Source organism: Apium graveolens, chromosome 3 (genome assembly GCF_009905375.1).
Source record: "Apium graveolens cultivar Ventura chromosome 3, ASM990537v1, whole genome shotgun sequence".
NCBI classification, from domain to species: domain Eukaryota; kingdom Viridiplantae; phylum Streptophyta; class Magnoliopsida; order Apiales; family Apiaceae; genus Apium; species Apium graveolens.
Genome location: NC_133649.1, coordinates 117,224,482 through 117,247,829, shown reverse-complemented (window position 1 = coordinate 117,247,829; position 23,348 = coordinate 117,224,482). Strand labels below are relative to the sequence as shown.

General features: G+C 33.5%; 1 protein-coding gene across 1 annotated transcript; it reads left to right on the top strand.

The window, feature by feature from the left end:
* The first annotated feature begins 6,736 nt into the window (after positions 1–6,736).
* LOC141714540 (putative serine/threonine-protein kinase PBL21) lies at positions 6,737–7,750 on the top strand. Its single transcript, XM_074518054.1, has 3 exons — positions 6,737–6,776; positions 6,892–7,136; positions 7,634–7,750. Exons 1-3 carry the CDS (start codon positions 6,737–6,739, stop codon positions 7,748–7,750), a joined length of 402 nt encoding a protein of 133 aa, XP_074374155.1.
* Positions 7,751–23,348: the final 15,598 nt, after the last annotated feature.

The following is a 23,348-nucleotide window of genomic DNA, read 5'->3' as shown; positions in this document are numbered from 1 at the left end:
TATTTATTTATTTAAAAATAAATCTAAATTATTTTATTAGTTAATTTTAATTAGTTTTTAATTATTTTAATTAATCGATTAATCTAATATTAATTGATTAATTAATTTTAATTGACATAATAATTAGATTTATGTATTTATTTTGATTTAAAAATTCTGAAAATTAGTTTCGAGCTTTAAAATATTATCTTAAATTATTCTCAAGGCTCGATAATTATTATAAAATTATTTTAAAGCTAGATTCGAGTATTTGAACCGTGATATTTAATTATGAATTAATTCAGAGACCCGTTTTAATTCCGAAAATGTTCGAAAATTTGTAATAAATACTTGGAAAATCATTTTGACCCCAAATCTTCTTTGAAAAATTATTTTGATCGAATATCTTGCGTGATATGTGCTACGTGCTATCTGATTTATGTGTTATATGCCTATGTGGTTATTGTTTGACGGTTTTACTGTAACTTTCAATCCATAAATCGGATTTGGGTAAAACGAAGGGTAGATAAAAACTTATGAAGTCTATGTGACGATTAGAATGATATGAGATTGAGTATTGATAGACACTTGTAATGTCTAGCAGAGTAAGTGAGGCATAAAAAATAGAGCTAGTGATCAGTAAATAGAACTAAAGTGTAGAAAAAGGAAAGCAAGTGATCGATGAATAGAAGCAGGGCATAGAAAAAGAAGGAATGTGATGGAGAAGTAAAAGTGTTAGATGGGTACAAGTAAAGTTGGAAATCATCTGTGATAAGGCAAGTACTTCTGTACCTTCTTCAAGATATATAGAAAATATTTTCAAACTTTCTCATAACATGTTGCTAGTATTCAAAATAAATCATGTTTTATATTGCAAGCGCTTTAAACTATTCAACCTTGAACCCTGATTCTTATTGATCTTGAGCCATAAGCCTTATTCTGCATGAACCATTGATTGTTGAATTCTCAGATACGAGCCATACACATACGATACTACTCCACAAATACATATCTACCTCATACTGATTTCTGATATTGAATTTCTTGACATACCAACCCTTATTCCTTGTTTAACAGAAGACCAATCCTTAGAACCCTTGAACTCTTGGTCTTCTACTTTCTGATTCTTTCCTTGATTGAAAGCCAATCTATTTAAGTTCCTTGTTATACCTTCATGGTATTGTGAATCACCCTATACTTCGAGATAAGTGTTATTTATGATTCAGCTTTTTGAATTACATTGGTTATCATATCAAATTATTTTAGAATTGGATGGTTTTATAAATATGGACCAGATTCGTGGTCGGACCAGATTCATGGTCATAATAGGTCAATGTGTGCCTTGGATCCAGTATATAGAGCAAAGCTGGGAGCCTTACTCAGGGTTAGTACATGACTGATCAGCAACCTAACCTTGTTTTTTTAAAATGAAAAGTGAATATCCAATTCTAATCATTGCTTATTCAGAAACTTGATTCTTCTGAAACATTTCAATTGGTTATTGCTTAACATCAGATATTGCTATTATGACTTGTTGAGCTAGTTAGCTCACTCTTGTAAACCTTTTTATATTTTCAATAGTTGAAAAAGGAAATTGTTGGTAGCGAGGATTCCCAGTCCATTGTGCGAGCTAGGATTCCAGGTTAAGTTGGATCAAGCTAGTAGGAACTTTATATTGTAGATGAGTTATGCAAGATTATAAGAACGATATCACTATCAATTGTAAGTTGAACTACATGGGATTTAATACGATGTAATAAAAGTTAAGGTTGTGGCTTGTTTTCATACTTTAACATGTTGCGATCCGTGGTTGTATAAAGAAGGGTTAATGCATATAATATTTTATATACAGATTTATATTATTATGGTGTGTGTGTTGTGAGCCCCAAACTTCTGCCCCTCTATTTTATATAGAGGCACCACTTTATTTTTAAGCGCTTTTTCTTTATGATCTAGAATTTATACTGGATGCTCCATATATGATAGATCTCATTGAATTTCCATGGGTCCTAGCTCAATCACATGACTAGCATCAGTTTTATACTTCTTCAGAAGAGAAACGTGAAACACGTTATGAAGATGTTGCATCTGCGGAGGTAACATTAACTTATATGCTACTTTTCCAATTTGCCTTAGCACTTCGAATGGTCCAATATATTTAGGACTCAGCTTGCCGTTCTTCCCGAATCTGGATAGACCTTTCCATGGAGGGATCTTTAACAATACTTTGATTGTGGGTGCGAACATCATATCCTTTCTTATTTTGATTTGCATATTTCTTCTGTCGATCTTGAGCAGCAATCAGCCTTTTGCGAATCACATCCATTTTCTCTTTCGTCTGTTGCATCAACTATGGGCTAATAATTTACGTTCACCAACTTCGCCCCAGTAGGTAGGGGATCTACACTTTCTTCCATACAATGTCTCGTAAAGCGGCATGTCAATAATTGCGTGATAACTATTATTATAAAAGAATTCAATCAAAGGAAAAAGGTCATCTCAATTCTCTTTGAAATCCAATACACAAGTTCGCAATGTACCTTCGATTATTTGAATAGTCCTTTCGCTTTGTCCGATGTTCTGCGGATGATATGTCGTATTCATTTTTCAATTTAGCTTCCAAATGACCATGAAATTGTCGCCAAGATCTCGAGTTAAATTTCGGATCTCTACCGGATACGATAGATACTGGAACTCCGTGACGCATCACAATTTCATCCACATACATCTTAACTAAAATTTTCCAATGAGAATCTTTCACTGATATGCAAGAAACGCGCTGACTTTGTCAATCGATCAATTATTACCCACATTACGTCATGATTAGATTTAGTCTTTGGTAATCTTACCACGAAATTCATCGCGATAAGCTCCCATTTCCGTTCAGGTATGTCTAGTGGGTGAAGCAATCCACTCGGTCATTGATGTTCCCCTTTTACTTTCTGGCACGCATAGCATTTACTTATCCATTTCGTAATCTTCCTTTTTCATATTTATCCACCAATAACTTTCTTTTAAGTCCTTTTACATTTTTGTACTTCCATGGTGAATCGATAATCTTGAGTTATGCGCTTCATGAAGAATCTCGTGTTTCAATTCCATAACACTAAAAATTTCAGATACGCGAGCAACTTGTTATATTACTTTATTATCCTTTTGATCCTTAATTTCTTTTCCAGACAACTTGTCTTTCTCGTGGTTCATCATTTGTTCATGATGACGTCGAATCTTTTCTAAAATTTCTGGCTGAAAAGTCATTATATACATTACCTCACTCCCCATTTCTGGAATTCACACTTCTATTTCCAACTTCCCAAAATCCTTGATTAATTCCTCAGATGAAGTTTAACACATTCAACATTTCTTTACGTCTTAGTGCATCTGCTACAACATTCGCCTTTTCGGGAGGATAACTGATAATACCATCGTAATCTTTGATCAATTCCAACCATCTCCTTCGCCACATAGTCAATTCTTTCTATGTAATAATATAGTTTAATCTTTTGTGGTCCGTATAAATCTCACACTTTACACCATACGAATAATGCCTCCAAATATTAAGGGCAAATATAATCGCTGCTAATTTTAGATCATGCATAAGATATTTCTACTCGTGTGGCTTTAATTTCCTTGTCACAGATACTATCACTTTCCTGTGTTACATCAACACACAACCTAGCCCTTTATATGAAGGATCGATGTAGATCACAAACTTACCTTTTTGTCGGGTGAAACCTACACTGATGCGGTTACCAACCTTTTCTTTAAATTTTGAAAGCTTCCTTCACACTTATCCATCCAAACAAACTTTTCATTCTTCCTTGTCAACTTAGTCAATGGGACAACAATCTTAGAAAAATCTTGTACAAATCTCATGTAATACCCTGCTAATCCAAGAGAGCTTATGACTTCTATAGGAGTCTTAGGCCTATCCAATTCACCACAGCTTCTATTTTGGCTGGGTCTACTTTTAATACCTTCACTTTTAACTACATGTCCAAGAAATTGAACTTCCTTTAACCAAAACTCACACTTCGAAAACTTTGCATATAACTTCTCTTTCCTCAAATTCTTCAAAGAAATTCTCAAATGTTCCATATATTCTTCCTCCATCTTGGAGTATATCAAGATATCGTCAATAAATAATACGATCATGAACTTATCCAAATATTCCTTGAATACTCTATTCCTGAGATCCATAAATTCAGTTGGCGCATTTGTCAATCCAAACTCCATCACAAGAACTCATAATGTCCATATCTTGTTCGAAACGTCGTCTTGGGTATATCGTCCGCTTAATCTTCAGCTGATGATACCGCAGATCTTAAGTCAATCTTTGAGAAACAAGTAGCTCCTTCCAATTTATCAAAGCAAGTCATCAATTCGCGGTAGACGATACTTATTCTTATTCCTCAACTCATTCAATTCGCGATAATTGATACACAACCTCATACTTTCATCTTTCTTATTTACAAATAGCACTGGTGCACCCCTCAGGGATACACTCAGGCAAATAAATCCTTTGTCTAACAATTCTTACAACTACATCGCTAACTCTTTTATCTTGACAGACACCATTCGATAGGGAGCTTTCGATATTGATTCCGTTCCAGGAGCCAAATAAATCGTAAACTGGACCTCTCGATCTGGAGTTAGTCCAGGTAATTCATCTAGAAGCACATCGGGAAAATCTTTAACTACGGGAATATCTTCAATCCATAAGGACTCCTTTTCTACATCCTTCACATGTGTTAAATACGCTTCACACCCATGTCGTAATAGTTTTTTCGTTTGGATAACCATTAGAAACTTCTTCTCACTACTAGAAAAATACCCTTAGACATATAAACCGATGTCTTTTTTTTCAAACCGATGTCTTCGCATGTGTAGAGAAAGGTACGGGTCTTTAACATCGGTTTTTAGCTGATGTTAAAGATGTACATAGACATCGGTTTTCTTAGCAAACTGATGTATAATTAGCCCTTTTTTTGGAAAATATGTTAAAACTGGATTGTGAAAAATGGTATTTAGGAGGTTAACATGTTTCTATACCAACATTCAACCAACATATTTCTATATCTACATCAACATTAAAAATATCTAGTTACAATCACATTCCTAACCTATCTAACTCACTAAAGAGCAACATCATATATTGAAGAAGGTAGAACTTGTTCTGCTAGAATTTGAAAAGACTCATCTTCCAAATTGAGAAGACCGGATGCAAAGGGGACTGAACTTCACGAATGATTTCTAAAGTGAAAAGAATTGATCTTCATCGGAACATACCCAATTAGAGGTGTTCAACATCAAATCACCACTACAACTGCTCCAAGCAAGCTGAAATATACCAAAACATCTTATTATTTTTAAATGCTTAAAAGATTGTCATGCATATATTAAATAAATGAGCTAGATAGTAGTAGCACAATAAAACATGGGCCTATAGAACCACTACTGAAAAACAAAAGAACAGCGGGAAAATAGGTACATAGAACCACTACTAAATGCAGACCTATGTTTCCCAGTCTCTTGATTTCACCTCAAGTACCAGTATGGGAAACCAACACTCGAGAATGGGTATATACCCTTATTCAAAATATTGCTGAGGTGGACACTCACACATTGCCATGATAACACTTCCACCCGAGTCCGAGTACATAGCTGTGAAAATAACAAAACTAGTACCAAAACCAAGCAAAACAGCGAACACATCAATCCATATGTGCAAGATGCAAACAAACTAATACATTTATTATATGGACTAAAATCAGTGTGTGTGTGGAATCAGTTAAGCAGATAAAAAGCAGAGAACTATCAAACTAAAAATGGATACGACCATATTAAAAACCTCATGTGCTTTAGTCTGCAGCTTCTCACTATCATTATGCAAAAACCATCGATTCTTGTAGTCAGTCTACTGCAACAAACAAGAAATAGTTAATCCATTAACTGAAGGCTAACCAAACTACTTAAACCTAGAGACTTTGTGAAAGAAGATACAATAACCATAAAGCTGAGAAGACATTCATACAAAAAATTGATATAAATACTAATTTTCATTACATATAAGTTACAACAATGAGCACCGAATAAACAATTTAAAATTTAATCTTAAAATATCGCAGTACAGTTGTACACCTGTAAAAAGGGGAACATGGCTAATGCATCAAAAAAAGTACCTCTACAGAGATCATCAAAACCATTATTGCTGCTTGCAAGAGGCAATCATGTTTGTGTTCGCATACCTGCCTAACAAACAAGAGGCCAGCTGTAAAATGTTCATAGAAAAAGAATGACGACATATTTGGATAATCTCAAAGCAAAAAGTATAAAGAAAGACAATGATATGCTGTAGCATAATACACGATACTAAAATTCATAATTTAGCAAATATAATAGATGATAAGTATCAACAACCAATATTACCTCTTATTAAGGTAAGTATTACCTTCTTAACTCATCTTGCATTTTACTCATTACCAAAAATCTCGTTTTCCTTTCTTTTCTCGCATAATTTTGCATTTCGTGCCCATGGATACTGACAACACTACTACAGCAGCGTCTGCGATGCCACAGCTTGCAGCAAACAACCACCACCACGATATTCTCCCTTCACCTACCATTCTTCTTATTGTAATGCTAGTTACAATAATCATCTTATTTTTGCAATATTATTGATAACAGTTATGCTCCGAAGGATGAGACCTACAAAAGACAATGACAGTTTAAGTAGTACCCCGAGCATGGAAATTGCATGTTCATTGCTCACAAAAATGCAGCTCTTTCTACTCCAGGTAATAAATTATATATATATATATATATATATATTCGTGTATAATAAGGAAAGTGTGTCTATATGTGTGTTTGTGTAAAATATTCACATTTTGATCTGGTGTGGAATTGCCATAGACGTGAAAGGAGGGTGTATGTATGGAGTAAACTCGAGCAGATTCCCTCCACCAAAAGTTAAAGGCATACAAGTTTTCACATACAAGGACCTTGAAGTGGCCACAGAGAAATTTAGCGAAACTAATGTTATTGGAAATGGAGGATTTGGAGTGGTTTACAAAGGAATATTGAGTGATGGGAAAATGGCAGCAGTGAAGATGTTACACAGGAAAGGGATGCAAGGGGATAGAGCTTTCAGGCAAGAGGTTAGCGAATTTAATCAATTTATTTCTGTTTATTTTTTATGTACCAATATAAGATCCCCTGTATTTAGAGAAGTGTAAATAAACACTTTCATCATCTTTTAGTTAGCACCACAGACAGAAAGTGTACTCAATTAAAGTTTTCTGAGTAACCCCTATGACTTATATTTTGTAAGAAGAGAGAAGGATGAAAAATCCATGATGCAGATGTACATTTATGTAATTAATTTTATGCCCCGGACAACGGAACCCTAATCACACTTAATATTATCTTGCATTCCTCCTAGTGTTGACTTAGATACTTCTATTCATTTGCAATATGTACTTAATAAGTCATATTATTAGTGTCAGGAATATACTCATATCCCCCCACCCTCACATTTGTTTATTAATGTTCTACAGTCCTAAAAGAGAAAGCACATGGCTATAGAAAAAAGATGAGAGAAATTTATTATTACTCTTCCTCTTCTGCTTGATTTATCTACTTTCCCTTGTGGCAGGTGGATTTACTAAGCACCCTGCACTCTCCATACCTGATGGAGCTTCTAGGCTACTGTGCCGACCAGCACTACCGTCTCTTGATATTTGAATTTACGCCCAATAGTACTCTACAGTAGCACCTCCACACTCCTCATAATCGAGCTCAACCATTAAAACATATTACAATAGCAATCATCATAGCACTCGTTACTTTACATATTTGTTTCTCTTTAAAATGTAAGCACAAGTTTTTCGGGCTACTTTACAATATAAGTAGAAAAGTTATCTAAGCCAAATAACCATCCAGGAAGAAGATAATATCAGAAAAAAACCTTGTCCAAGTACAACTCAGTTGTCCATATTGAAATCATGGTGATTTGGCATTTATCATCTTTATCAAGATTGTCAAGCGTTCGTAACAAAAAATTCCTCAATGAATCCTGCCGATGAAGTGAGAAAAGGGGAAAAAATACAGTTCACATATAATAACTTCATTAAAGCACATCTAATGTAACACCCCATCCAAGGTAGTGAATTCGGGTCGTTACGATCACTTATTAATTAAATAATTCTCTTTCCACAATATTACTCGACCTTTTATTCAAACTCATACACACAGGTTATATGCTTGGAAACAGTATCAAATAAATCATCTCCACTTATCTACCTGACGGGGCTGGCGCACAAAAAGCCTACAGAACTTACGAGCTTTCCTTACCCGCCTACGGACAACAGTCCTGGTCTGATCCATGCTGGTAGTCTGTTGTGATATGATATATAAAAGCAAGGGTGAGCATTATAGCTTAGCAGGGTATATATCCCCATAATTAAGCGAGGAAGCAAAACTCTTATGCTTCTAGACTAAGTTCCCTAAGGTTTTGATACGTTTCAAATGATTAATCTCTTTCAAGAGTTTTGAATAATTTAGAAAGTACCTTTGGGAACTATGTCTTTTTTTATATAAGTTTTTAGAAGTCCGAAGATATTAAATATCTAAGGTCTCATAATAATTTAAGAGGGATTCAATGAATTGATAAAATCTTATAAATAAAACATCTCTGTATAAGGTTCAATGAATTGATAAAAACCTTATATATAAAATATTTCTGAATATGGTTCAATGAATTGATAAAATCTTAAGTACAAAGTATTTCTAATTAAGGTTCAATGAATTAGTAAAAAAAAACCTTAAATACAAAATATTTCTGAATAAGGTCCAACGAATGGAGACACCTTAATCAAATAATCAAAACAGGATTTCGTATCCTATAATTGCTCTTTGAATAGTTAAATCTTTATGAAATAACGTGAAATGATTTATAAACTATTCAGTATATTTTTAAATACTTTCTGGATATTTAATAATCCCTTAAGTTTCACTTTATAAAATAATCAATCAAGTATGGGTGTCCCTTAAATGAATAAACCAATATTTCTCGAAGTTTAAGTCAAAATCTAAATCGTTCGCTTGATATATATAATACGCGAACGTACTTTGTTTATCGAAATAGAAATCTTTCACGTCCGGCTCTCTCCCGAATTAAATCGTTATGAAAATATCTCCGACTCCAATTATCATATATTATATTTGAAATATGTTTCAATTTTTCATACTCGTGTAAAACGAAATTTGTTTTTGTAACCAATCGCATAATTCGTATGCATTGATATCATAGACAAGCATCTATATTTTAAATGTAAATCATGGCATCAATATCACAACAGTATATATATAGCATGGATAGTATGAGATAGGGTTTCGAAAACTTGCCTCGAGTAATCGAAGTGGTATGATCTTTGGTGTTTGGTTGGCGATCTATAAACAAGAACCAATGGTCTAAGTTAGTACGCGATTAACGTCTCGCTTTTATTAAGCAACTTTCGCAACTACTCAAGTATAACGAATCTCCGATCGTCATATTCTCAACACTTATATTCTCACTTTATAACATGGCCGAGTTTTGAAATCGATCGTTCGCTTTAGAAAGTCCATTTCGAGTTTTAAGCTCGAACGTGAGAAAACGCGCGTCAAAACTAGGTTTTTATGTGTTTTTCGCTTGCGCTCGCTTTACCAAAACATTTTTATAAAATCGAACAATTAATATTTTCTCAAAATTCTCTTTGGACAGTCTTCTCTACTGTCATATCCATTTTTCATAATTTTTCCACAATCTCAAAATTATTTTAAGTCCTTTAAAATCACCATGCAAGTAGACTTAAGTGCAGTTGGCCTATCGCAAAAATGTTTTACACTAAAATGACCATAACTCCTAAACCGTAAATCTCCTCATGATGATCTACACATGTATAGAAACTAAAAAACAATATCTATCTAGTCATGGCCAGTGGTTTTAAATTTTAACCATTTTCATGGCCGAATGTCCTGAAGAAAACAGATCAAGTGTAAGAATGCCCAAACTTAATTTCTACTACTTGATCTTAACACAATCACTACCTATAACCATCATAAACACAAGTACTGTTGTGCATATATTGTGTACTTGATGATTTCATAAATAAAACATCTTAGTGGATTTTACTTAGTGAAATAATGTAGCACTCGACGGATAAGAATTATAGTCCCGACGGATAACTCATTATAGTCCCGACGGATGTTAACTTATTATCCATCGAGTGAGTAGCTTATGTAATAATAAGTCTGTAGCACAGTTCTGTATACATCTTTGTATAAATTCTGTAGTAGCCTATAAGTCATGTTGACTTTAACTAGATATGTAGAATAGGTTGATTAATTGTATATAAATGATGTCTTGTAATTCTGCATAAGTGAAATGAAGTCAAGTGCCAAAATAGCTACCGACGGATGATTAACAAAACCATCGACGAATGATCAAATGACTATCAACGGATGTTTAATATAGCGGTCGATGAATGATCAATGAAGCCATCAACGGATGTTCAGAAAGTCGACGGATGATCATATATCCAACGGATGTTCATAGAATCCAACGGATGATCATGTAAATAATTCAAACAGCAGTTGAACAGTGAAAGCTGAGCACAGTCGTCGAGATGTATACAAATCTACTGTGGAAGCCCATTAACTGGGTAATAGAGGACGAAAAGCAGCAAAGCTTAAGACTGGTAGTTTTTATATTTATTCAGTCTTTTTGACTTTGTAATCTTGGTAATATATAAACCAAGAACGTAGCAAATAGAAAAAGAGAGTTGAGATACACAAAACAGAGAAATCTTTGTAAGCAGAATTATTAGCATTTCCCTGTATTCTCAGCAATCCAATTTGTAAGCAGCTGTGAGCATTCCTGCACACAGAGTCCTCTCGATATATAATATATATCTCTGGTGGAATTGTTTAAATCCACCAGAAAGTTTTTAAAGACTCTTGTTTTTAATTACGTATGTTTTGATTCAATTAAGTTTCTATTCCGCATTGTGCTAATCAAAACATTTATATCTATATTCGAGTTGAACATTTTTATTTCGAGAAAAAGGTTCAAGAATTTCATTCAACCCCCCTTCTGTAATTCTTGCTATATTGTTAAGGGACTAACAAGTACTTCTCAAGATCCACCTACATACACCTTATATGCTCTATCTAGTACCACATACATGGATTATAACTCAACATCTCAAGCCTTTAGCAAGAACATAATCAATACAAACTCAAACAAACACAATCATTTGGATCTTAACACTACAACAAACATAACTCTTAAATCCAACCATAAAACCTTAAAGGGTTGAAAGTTATACCTTCTTGGACACTAGGAAGGTTATTTCTAGGATGATTGAGGCTTCGTTTGCTTATAAAACACTTAGAAGGGCTAGATCCTTAAGAAACAAAACCAAGAAACAAGTTAGAATTTCGGAGTTACCTTTCAGCGCCTCATTCAAACATTTTTATAAAATTTAAAAACAATAATTTAAGGCTGAAATTTGGTACGAAGATTACCCATGATATATAGAAGCTATGGTAAAAATTTCATGATATTTGAATGAGTATATGTTGAGTTATGAATTTTTCTTTCTCCCTTGCTCAGAAAACCCGAACTGCTGGAATGAAAAATGGGAGAGCTTTAAGTGAGGGAAAAGGGGTTGTTTTCTTTTGTGGCTAAAGTGTGGGAGTGTATAATGAATATATGGGATGTATGCAGCAGATTTGACAAAATTTGGCAAAGGTATGGGTTGGTTTGATTGTGTAGTGAAGTGAGAAAAGGGAGAAGTATGGCTTGTGTACTTGTTTTCTCTCATCACTATTCAACACTATTCCACTAACTATTCTAGTTAACTTCTAATCATCTAGTTACACGCCTAACTTCTAGTTAGGACTTGGTTATGCATGTCCAACTTGCATGGGATTTAATTTCTCATTCGTTTATTTATCGTAAACGCAATCGTCATTCCATTCCGATAGTTTCCACGTATAACGACTTATTCTTTTATCGCTTATAATCCTATAACCAATTCCATTCTTTCTCTTGATCATAGAAACACCTTGATATATTATTTATTTCATGTAGTATTCCCGGTTCTACGCCATTCTTTACGGATACGAAAACACGTAGTATAATCGTGAATCTTTGAATTCCGTCGGCTTTTACATTCACTTATTTTCCTCGATAAACAAGAATATGATCTCGGATTCTCAAAATTCCACTATTCGTTTTATGATGATCCCCATACGTATTACTTAATCAGCTCAAGTTACTATTCATAGAAGTTTTAAAATATTACAAAAATCTGGGTTCTTACATCTAATATTCATGAAATGCTTCATGATGAACTCTGAACTAGTAAGTTAAATGCTGTTCAGATGCTAATAACAGTTTACTCTGAACCAAGTAAAATGTTTTTGTTGTGTTTATAATGAGTTACCAGAGCATTAAAATGGAATCGATACTTATCACCATCATCTCTTTCTGAAAGCTCTCTCAGACCTTTAGTCAAACAGTTGTTATGCAAAAAATACATAAACTCAACAACTAATGTACATAATTCTCAGATGCTCAGATATGTAGTCATCCCAAAACTTTGAAATAAAATTAATCATACCTTTGTTATATAGATTATAGTTCATACCTTCCACCGTCACACACAAATCTAACCACAATCTGCAAATAGAAAAAAAAAGAATAATAGGTTATGAAATGATCACTTGAATCAAACAAAACTGTAAACATAAAACCAAGCATTTTGAGAATCAAGAGGACAAAGAACCAAATAGATTAGGAAGTCAGCAGAGCAAAGATGAGAAAAAGGAGAAAAGCACCCAAAAAATCCACACCTTACATGAGAAGAGTTTGAGTGAGAAGAGAGACAGTGAGAGATGAGAGATGAGAGAGAAAAGAGAAGAGAGACGATAAAGTGAGAGAGAAGAGAGAAGAGGGAAGAGAGAATAGGAGAGAGAGTGGGATACTATTTTGGCTAGGGGAAATACTGAAAATAAATTTTTGATTTAGGGGGGAATTTTTTGGTGTATTAACGGGGGGAAAGAAAGAAGAGGGCCTTTTTTATTTGTTTTAAAAACGATTATAGACATTGGTTGGTTAAGATACCGATGTCTTACAACACTTTTAACATCGGTTTTGAAGCGACCGATGTTAAACGCAACTGCATTTAACATCGGTGACATTTCTACCCCATGTTAAAGGGGTGATATCGTAGGCACTATTTCTAGTAGTGTCTCTTGCTTCTTTCCTTTGAATATCACTTCAATACCATCCCTGGTCTCTAATTTCACTTTCTTGCTTCTACATTCAATTTGCACATAGTGGTTTGAAAACCAATCCAGCCCTAATAGAACGTCGAATTCTCCTAACTTAAAAAGAATTAAGTCAGTGAAAAAGTTCCGTCCTTCTATAATCCTATCGCAAATGGGACAGATTCTCTTGGCAGTAACTCTTTCTTGTTTCGCTACTTCTCTAATCAAATTAGCTTCGAGAGGGTATGCAACATACTTTAATCTAGCAATAACACTTTCAGCAATAAAGGATCTACTTGCTCAAGAATCCATTAACACTTTAACTTCTACTGAGTTTATATCAAGCATACCTGCCACTACATCCTCATTCTGCACAGCATCTTTCATTGTCATGTTGAACATTCTTGCCTTTGGCTGAGCTGCTGGTGCTGCAGAGGGCGATGGTACAGTAATCCTAAGCACATTCGCCTTCTGAACAGGCTCCTTAAAGTTCCTTCCCATATGGCCCACCTTTCCATATTTAAAATAAGTCAATTTCGGCTTCCCTGCTTCACTTAGGCATTCCATCGAATAATGTCCTTCTTGATTGTACTTAAAACAAATCACATCTTCTTGTCTCAGATTCATAAACCTCATCTCCAACTGGTCTTGCATATAATTTGGAAAATACTTCTCCAAAACATCTCCGTAAACTTCTCCCAGATTATAACTTTTCCTTCAAGCAGCGCCTTTGAAGATTTCTACCTATAACTTGCCTCAACCTAAAGGTAATAACTTGCGTACTGCGCTTTTTTCTCATCCTTAACTTCCTCTAACTCGAACGCTTTTCCATATCTCTCAACCATGACTGAAATTTAATCGGTTCTGGCAATTCTACAAACTATGGGGGATGCACGGACTGAAAATGTTTGAAGTTTCCGACTTTAGGGGCTACATGTTGTTACAAAAGTTGAACAAGTCGGTTCATCATAAGAGTATCTTGGTTTAGTTCTTGGGCTTGGGTTTGAGTTTTTGATTGGTGGTTTGGTGATGTGACCATTCTTTACAATCCTGATTGAGCAATTATTTAGTAATATGATGGCATGGCATATATAACAATAAAGATTTTTTTGAAACCATTTATGAGTTTTAAGCTTTACCCACTTGCACATGCAATCCTATTACTACATAATTCCCTCCTCAGTTATGGTCCTCACATGGTACAAGATATGATTTACAAGGTATTTTGAAACATGGTATGTAAAAGAGTTGATAAAGATTTTTAGGGTTTATAAAGTGAAAGATTTATATAAGGCTTCAATAGTGCATAATAAAGAAGTTTAGGTATAATAAGTTCGGTCATAAGGTACAATGATACAACAGAATAAAATAGAGGAAAAACTGGAAAACATCCCCCTTCCTACCCTCAACTTCTACCTAGCCTCTATTGACTACAATTATAGAAAACCAAACATAATATAACAACATCGACAACTACTGCTCCACCAAAGGTCCTATATGGTCATCACCATCTAACTATCCAAGATCTTTCTCAATACGGACTACATCCAACGAATGATCTTATAAACCCTTCGAGCCTCAGCATCTGCATCACTAGTGGACGGTCCCTTGTCCAATCTCCTCCGGCAAACTGCTCCACCATCTTAACACGAACTATCTACTCGTCGTCCAATACTGAAGTCTGCTGCCTAGACTCACGAGCTAATCTATCCACAAAAGCTCTTAACTCTTGATATTAATACTTATTTTGATGTCATATCAAATTAGATATCAATACGAACTTTGATGCTCACAACATCCCATACTGAAGTCAACATCAATCATATATATTAATACCACTTTTGATATTTAACAACAACCTAAGTATCAACATCAATCGGAAACTGAATTAAAACTGTATCATCTAAACTAGGGTCCTGAGAGAAGACATAAAATAGCAGCCACGAAACAACATTAGGGTTAAATAAACCTCCAACTGACTCAAAGCCATAACTCTATTCACGCTCTTATCCTATTCACTTAGACTATACCTAATAGTCTAACTCAACTCTATATGAGTCGAACACTCTCGCAATATAATTTCCCAAATACCCTTTATCCTAACTTGTCTCAGAGACTAAATCATGTAGCTCTGATACCAAACTTGTAACGACCTCAATCTCAAGGTTAGGAAATGAGGAATCGCACACCATAATATCAACAGATATATTAAACTCCGATTAACTACTAACAGGACCTGCACAGGATTAAGTTTGAGACAAGATTATAACTAAAAACCAAAATAAATATATTATAACCCAAAATATTAATGAATTCAATTTCATTTGATTCCTAAATGGAACCGACAGATAACCCATTGTATCTGAACCAACTTAAAGAATCTTTCCATCTACTATGCATGCTCACACTCACTGCTACCTGCTCTGGCATCTAGAAACCTATGACACTATAGGGACTTCCAGGAATGCTCATGCGAGAAGTACGCCTATGTCTGGCCATCTTCTTGCTTAACTGCCATGGTTAGATCAAAGCAAATATACATGAGCCAAAAGCTCATCAAGTAACCACATAACAGTTCTAATAAGCAATGACAATATCAATAGCATAATATGAGGCATGCTACTTTTAAACCTCTAGGTGGAAGATTTCTATCTTTGGCTTTACGAAGGTTATGAAGAAAGGTTTGGGCTTTCAAGAATCAAGGATCAGGATAGGGTGAAAGCCGACATTCATCGCAAATCAATAGCAGGAGAATCATATCAAAAAGGCACAATAACATCATGGAACATGATATAGAGCATAATGGCATCATTATTCAAATCAAAACCTTTTAAACCAAATCATTGCTCAAAAACATTTTATGACACTACGGACTATAATCGGTGATCAGCCGCGAAGTAATCCCGAACCTCGCTGGATTATAAACAATTTTGGTGGGATCCCGAGGCAGCTTTTAAGCCTCAAATAATAAGTGTGGAAAGGACATGCATCTTAGTCCAGATCCACTATTCTCAAGAAAACATTTTGCCCCTTTGGAAATTCTCAAGAAAATATTTTGCCCCTTTGGCAATTCAACTTTTAAAAACTTTGTATTTCTATAAAAATTAGATGTCAGAATGAATAACATTTCAAAAGTTCTTAAGGAATGAAAGAATTATATCAATCTTTAAGGGATTCCAAACAATAAGACTACGATCAACAATCAGAGGATTAGGATTACGAGATTCATATCAAAAGAAGAACTATCCTCATACTAGAGAGGTCATCAATGATGAATATCAATGATTCAACAACTAAGAAAGAAGTATTGAAAAAGAGTTATAACGATAATCAACAAAGGTAGGGTGTCTGATATCAAGTGTAGTACATGGCGTACATCCAGTTACAAAGTTTAGATATGGAAATAAAGGATATTTATCAAATAAATATAGTTCAAGGAATTCGAATTATAAGCAATGATCAATATAGGGAATTTTTTGAAGCAATACTAGAAATCAATTTGAGGTATTCAAGAGAATTAATCATTAAGGCAAAGGTATTCAAGTGAATTAATCAACAAGGAAAAGGTATTCAAGTAAATGAAAAATTCAGGTTACTCAAGATATTTCGCAAGGGAATTCCTAAAGGTTCTCTTAGGGTTTACGAGATCATAGGGTGACAAAGGAAATAGGCAATGTAATCGGGTATGAATCAATCAAGTGGTTGTAAACGGTCGAGCAAGATTCAATAACAAGTTATCACATGAATCAATATTAGGGTTTCTCAGAAATCAATAACAGGTTTATCATAAGTATAAAAAAGAATCACTACTTTATCATGGCATTAGCAATATCAATTCATAAGACAAGGCAGAGTTACTTGCCTTAAATCGCTTTCCTGCTTTACTAAAACTGAAATTGAACTACTGCCACCTAAGTTTCCTTTCCCTTTTCTAGCCTGAATGCCTCCACTATTTGAATCTACAATCCTGAATGCCTCCGCTATCTGAATCTACAATCCAAAACTTAATCCATAATTAGATACTTATTCGCACTAAAGCTTAACTTATATACACGAGTATAATCATAGAATATTCACATAGCACTTAGTAGTATATACTTATATACTTAACTCGTATATTCAAGCATAATCATAGAGTACTCATATAACACATAGCGAGTATATACTTGTATACTTAAATCTATATCTTAACAAAACAATCACGATCTAAATAACTCGACAACCAAACAACTATTCCTTCATTTTTAACTATAAAATTTGAACCAAAATAAATGGTACCAAGCCAAGAAATCATCATGCAACCACTTAACTTGACATGCAACTAACCAAACATCTTTTAAACACCAATTCAATCTTACACAAACCATATAATAAGAATCTAAAATCAAATTGACCAAACAACTTGAATCAACCCTTTTTAATACCATATACTATTCTGCTTTTTCAATAAAACATAAACAATTTATCAAATATCGACATGCAAGGTTCCATTTACAATTTAAACCTATTTTAATCCATTCCAAACAAGAACACTTCTTGAAATCATTTCTTTTAAATCAAAAACCGAACCAAAACATTATTTTTGAACAAAATCTTAACATGTATAAATCCAATCATTTATTCCTTTGAAAGTCGAATGAAATCCATGCTTTTAATAATCAAAACTTAACTTATTCATACTTATCTACTCACATATTCAATATAAACCAAATTTTATTTCCAAATTAAATAATAATCCAATTAACAACAAAAAAACTTGTAGAATCGACATGCAATCAATCAACTCAACATGCAATATTCTAATTCACAAATCCAACTTAATTAAACCCATGATCTAATCATTTAACCCATCTTCTTTCCAAACTAAACAAAATATAACTTGATGATACTTAGGAATTTTCATGAATGCAAGGAAACCAATTCAAAAGCAAAGGTTTATATATATATCATCAAAACCAATTGAACATCAAAACCATTTTGCAAAACTCATTTATTCGAACCAAAACCCAAATATTTGAACCAAAACCCTTTGTAAAATTTGAATCAAAATCAAAACCCACCTTTTAGTAGTAAAAATTCGAACCTATCTCCAAAACAAAACCAAGAAAATCACGCAACTTATGTACTATACTCTCTCTTAATATCATACACTAAGAAATTATATTTTCTTAGATATAACCAAGAGATGTTGTTGCAAAAACTCCCTTAAACGCTTACATGCAAAGAGTATTTGGATAGACAATTGAAAATGATAAAGATTAATGGAAAGATCTTTGAATTCTAAGTAGATTTTTGTGTTTCATGTAGTATAGAGAAAGAGAGAGAGAGTTCGGGTGTGAGAGAAAAGAAGAGGGGGAGAGATCCGAGAGAGAGAGAGAGGAAGGAGAGAGGGGAGAGAAGGAAAAGAAATGAGATGAGTGAAGTGGTGAGTGAAATGACAAGCTCTTAAATTGATTCTCCCATGTGCAAATTAGTGGATTTTGGAATTTACCAATCTATCCTTCTCCTACTACTACCACAAAATGCATGCAAGGCTTGAGTGGTAATTTGGTTATGTAGAAAAGAGTTAGTGGGGTGGAAAATGACATGAATGCCTCCAATGAGTATTAGGAGAAGAAATGCATGCAAGTGCAACCTGGTAATCATATAATTATTAATCTAATTAATTTTAAAGAATACATTTTATAAAAAAAAACCATAAATCTATAAATTACAAGAGTGACATCATAAAATAGCTTAGAATTTTAGGAATTTAATAAAATCAAATTCGAAATTTATAAATAAAAATAATTTAAAAAAATGTTTTTCTTAAAGAATAAAAATGCATTTAGAACCTATATAAATAGCAATTAATGCACTTCTTATTTTCTAAAATTCCAAATAATATCATACAAGCATATAATCACATAATCATGCACCTTCATAGTTAACAACATATATTCACATATCACGTATCGTAATGAAATATACATAATAATAAAATTTTCCTTTTTACTAATATTCATTCTTTGCGTAACGGGTCGCGTCCTGACTGACGGCCCGACGCTGAGCATTTTCAACAACGCTTCACAATCATTCTCTTTATACCAGCTGACACGTCAAACTGGAATATAATATTTATTTAAATATTTCCATTCTCACATAATAACACATAATTCACATAATTACACTTTACTCGCATAATTAATTCATGAAAATTCTCAGTCGTTACACAACACCTAGGCCTGGGTTACGGTATTGCATCACAATTCTAATTGGAAGAATAGGACATTCACTTGGAGCTACCGCATACGATGATCAGTCGTACTACGGATAATCAGTAACCTTTTCTACTAGTATAAGGACGACACCTATGTATTCCGGTTATTATCCTTACCGCATACGGGCTATATGTCCTCATTTCGGGTATAAACACATTTCGCAGGTCCTTAGGTACATATAGTACCGTCTACTATGGTACCGGCAGTCTACCCAATACACGAAGTACTGGGATCTCTACCCCCTCCTTTTTCCTTTAGGAAATCCTATCATATACTAGGAATCATCGAACTATATCGAAGTTCCCCAAGCATTTTGCTCGTTGATAGGAACAGCTCGTCTCATATGTATATATATATTTACTTCCGAGAATTTTCGGAGGAAGTACTAGGATAATGTGAGTTGACCGTTGTCAACAGATAAATAAATGAGGGGGAGTTTCTTTTAAAACTATATTTAAATTATTTTAAATAAGTCGAGATAATATTCTTCGACGATTTGAAATTATTCGAATGATTTTCTGAATGTATTTTAAATCAGGTTTTTATGATTTTTAAATCATAGTAAATCATTTAATAAATATCAGTCATTGAATAATTAAACCTCAATTAATTATACTTTTAAAAGAATATTTGAAATAATATTCCTCAACTAATTTATGTTTAAGTAATTTAAAGTAATCTTTAATAATTAATCGAGTTTGAAATAAATAATCGTTGGAGAATAATTTTCCTATGTTAAATGAATAAATGAAATAAATCTATTATTCGAGTAATTAAATATAGTTGAGGGAATACGATCTTTGGAAATTGTTTAAATAAAAGTTCAAGGTCTTTAATATTTCGCAAGTGTACATTGAGTCCCTTAGAATAAAATAAGTACAGACTTTAATCGTCCAAAACATCTCCGGAATACTTCCGGTGTTTTAAATAATATATACCGACACACTCCCGGTTTACAATATATACGCCACGCTACTTGCTAGCGTTTAACATTCTCAAATATAACTCCTACAGAATACTTTCGGGTTTTTATAAACTTACATCGACCGACTTTCGGTCTAAATATAACATTTCAAACTCGGTATGAACATATAACAAAATAAATCAACAATTGAGTAAAATAATATATCTCAAACTTCGTAAAACAGTTTAAAGCAATCTCATGCATATATCACGGTTTTGGAAAACATTCACAGCACAACAGTTCTAAAAAGGTAGGGTTTGAAAACTTGCCTGGAGTCCAAGATACGTTTTTTGACTTGCTCTCATTCCGGGTTTTCTAATAAAAAAATATCATAATCTTAATCAGTATTCATAATCCCATCACCGACTTATATTTCTAATAAATATGATACTCAAAATTTTCAATATCCGACCGACTCGAAATAAGTATCAATCCTTGGCCGAAACGGACGGTCAAAGTGGTCTTCTAGAGTTGAATTTACCGAATGCTAATATTACGTGACTCGCACTCTAACATTTTTAATAAATTTTAAAGTTAATTTTTTAATACGAAACTAACTCGAAGAGCTTCTTGAGTTCTTGTAATATTTATCATAAAAGTTCTTGTAATAAATCGTAAAGTTAATATTTCAAACCGCTTTCACTAAAATATTGATATCTCTCAAACCGTTAACTCAATTCATGCACCATTTTCGCGTGCGCGATCTAGAAAAAATTTATAACACATCATTTGAAAATGGTTTCCTGGTAACAGGGATAAAAATCCCGAAGTGGCAGTTTCTAACAGGGGGTTGTTTTTGATGTTCGTACTCCGCATGACCTCGGCTACGACATTTTTATAAAATCGAAAAATTAACATCTTTAGCTGAAATTTTAAAGAGGTTTTCCTCAATTTATTATTAAGTTACTGACAAAGTTTCATGATTTTAAAAAATATTTAAGGGCCTCAATTATACCCTCAATGTCAGCACTAGGTAGCAGTTTTGTTTTCTCGACTACATTCACTAAAATGAGCTTTTCTCCTAATCCGAAAATCGTCTCGGCATGATCTTTATATCGTTGAAAACTAGAAAATAATAACTTTACATCCATGTTCAGTGGTGAATAAAATATTAAATCGACAGTTCGTATTTCTTGCTTAAAACAGTCCTAAATATAAACGGACATTACGACGGCTATACGCGTAACAATTCCCTGTTTTAACTACGCTAATTTATTTGACAACGACTCAAACACTAATTCCATCATATTTCTTGAACGATCAGTCCTAAACTATATTAAATCATCACCAACATCAATCCATAACAATCAACCATCCAAAACCAACTTTTTATAATCCATACTCAATGAACCAACATGTACTTAAACATAACTCAAACTTAATCTTATAACTCAATTAAATTAAAGGGTGGATGAAGTTTATACCTTCCTCGAAGCTTATTAATACTTAATAAATTCCTAATATCCTTTATGAAGACTTGGTCTAGCTTTAGGAGCCTTAAACTTCCATAAAAAATCAAGAAAACAAGTTATTGATTTTCGGAGTTACTATTTACCCTCAACTTCAAACATTTTTATAAAATTGAAAAATTCATGGATGGGCATGAAATTTGGTGCGTGAATTACCCATGATATGAAAGAGGTTTTGTAAAAATTTGGTATTTTTGAATGGGTAGAATGTAGGTTTTGAATTTTTCTTTCCTCTTTTTTCTTGAAAACAGCATTGTTCTTGAAGAGAGAGAGAGAGAGAGAGAGAGAGAGAGAGAGAGAGAAAGTTAATTGGTTTGGCTTTCTTCAGAAGTATTGGATGATATTTGTGATATCTATTGTGTATGTATAAGGTGTGTTCAACAAGATGATTCTTATTCAAGCCTAGGTATTAGCTTGCACACTACACTTGACTAGGCACTTTAATTATAAAACATGAATTCTTATTTTAAGAAATATTATATTTTACTTAATTTTTAATATAATTAGATAGCTTGGATAGTTTATTGCTAATTAATTTGGGTGGGATTTTCATGGCCTTGGTTCATTTATTTATTCACTTACATATTCACTTGGTCGTTTATTCATTTTCGTAATAAATCTTCGTAAGCGATTTTCGGGGTAAATCCTTTCTAATAAATACTTTATGCTTTAAAACCTTGTACTCGGATTTTAATTCATAGAATTTTAAATTCTTAATCGTAATGTGATTCTCGTATTCTTCGATAGTCCGTAAGATAAGGTCGTTTTACAAAGTTCGTTTTCTCCTAAATCGAATGACTTTTACATACACTCATTTGTTACGTATAGTCACAATATCAACTCGAAATCTTAAAATAGAAACTCGTATATGGTATGGTCGGAAAAGTTTTTATTAAACCGTAAGGTTACTATTCATAAAGGTCTTTTACCAATGTCAAAAATTTGGGTTCTTACAGTCTTCCCCCCTTAAAAGGATTATGTCCCGGAATCAATTTAGAAATAGGCGGGGATACGCTTCTCCCATGACCACCTTGAGTTCTCACGTTGACTTCAAAGTATTGGATCTCTTCATAAAATTTCCAGTCATCCATCAAGTATATTTTTGGGTACTCGTTCTTGTAGACCTATGACCTCTACACGTTACTCCACATACGCTAAGTTTGGCTGCAAGTTTATTAGCTCGTTTTCAATCATATGTTTGGCATTGACGGTTAAATTTCCTAACATCAATTCGTGGTACTCGTTATAAACTTGACGATCGTTCGATGATGGTGCTAATTTATAAGCCAACTTTCTTATTCCTTTAAAGATTTCAACTGGTCCAATAAATCTTGGGTTCAATATTTCTTTCCCTTTAGA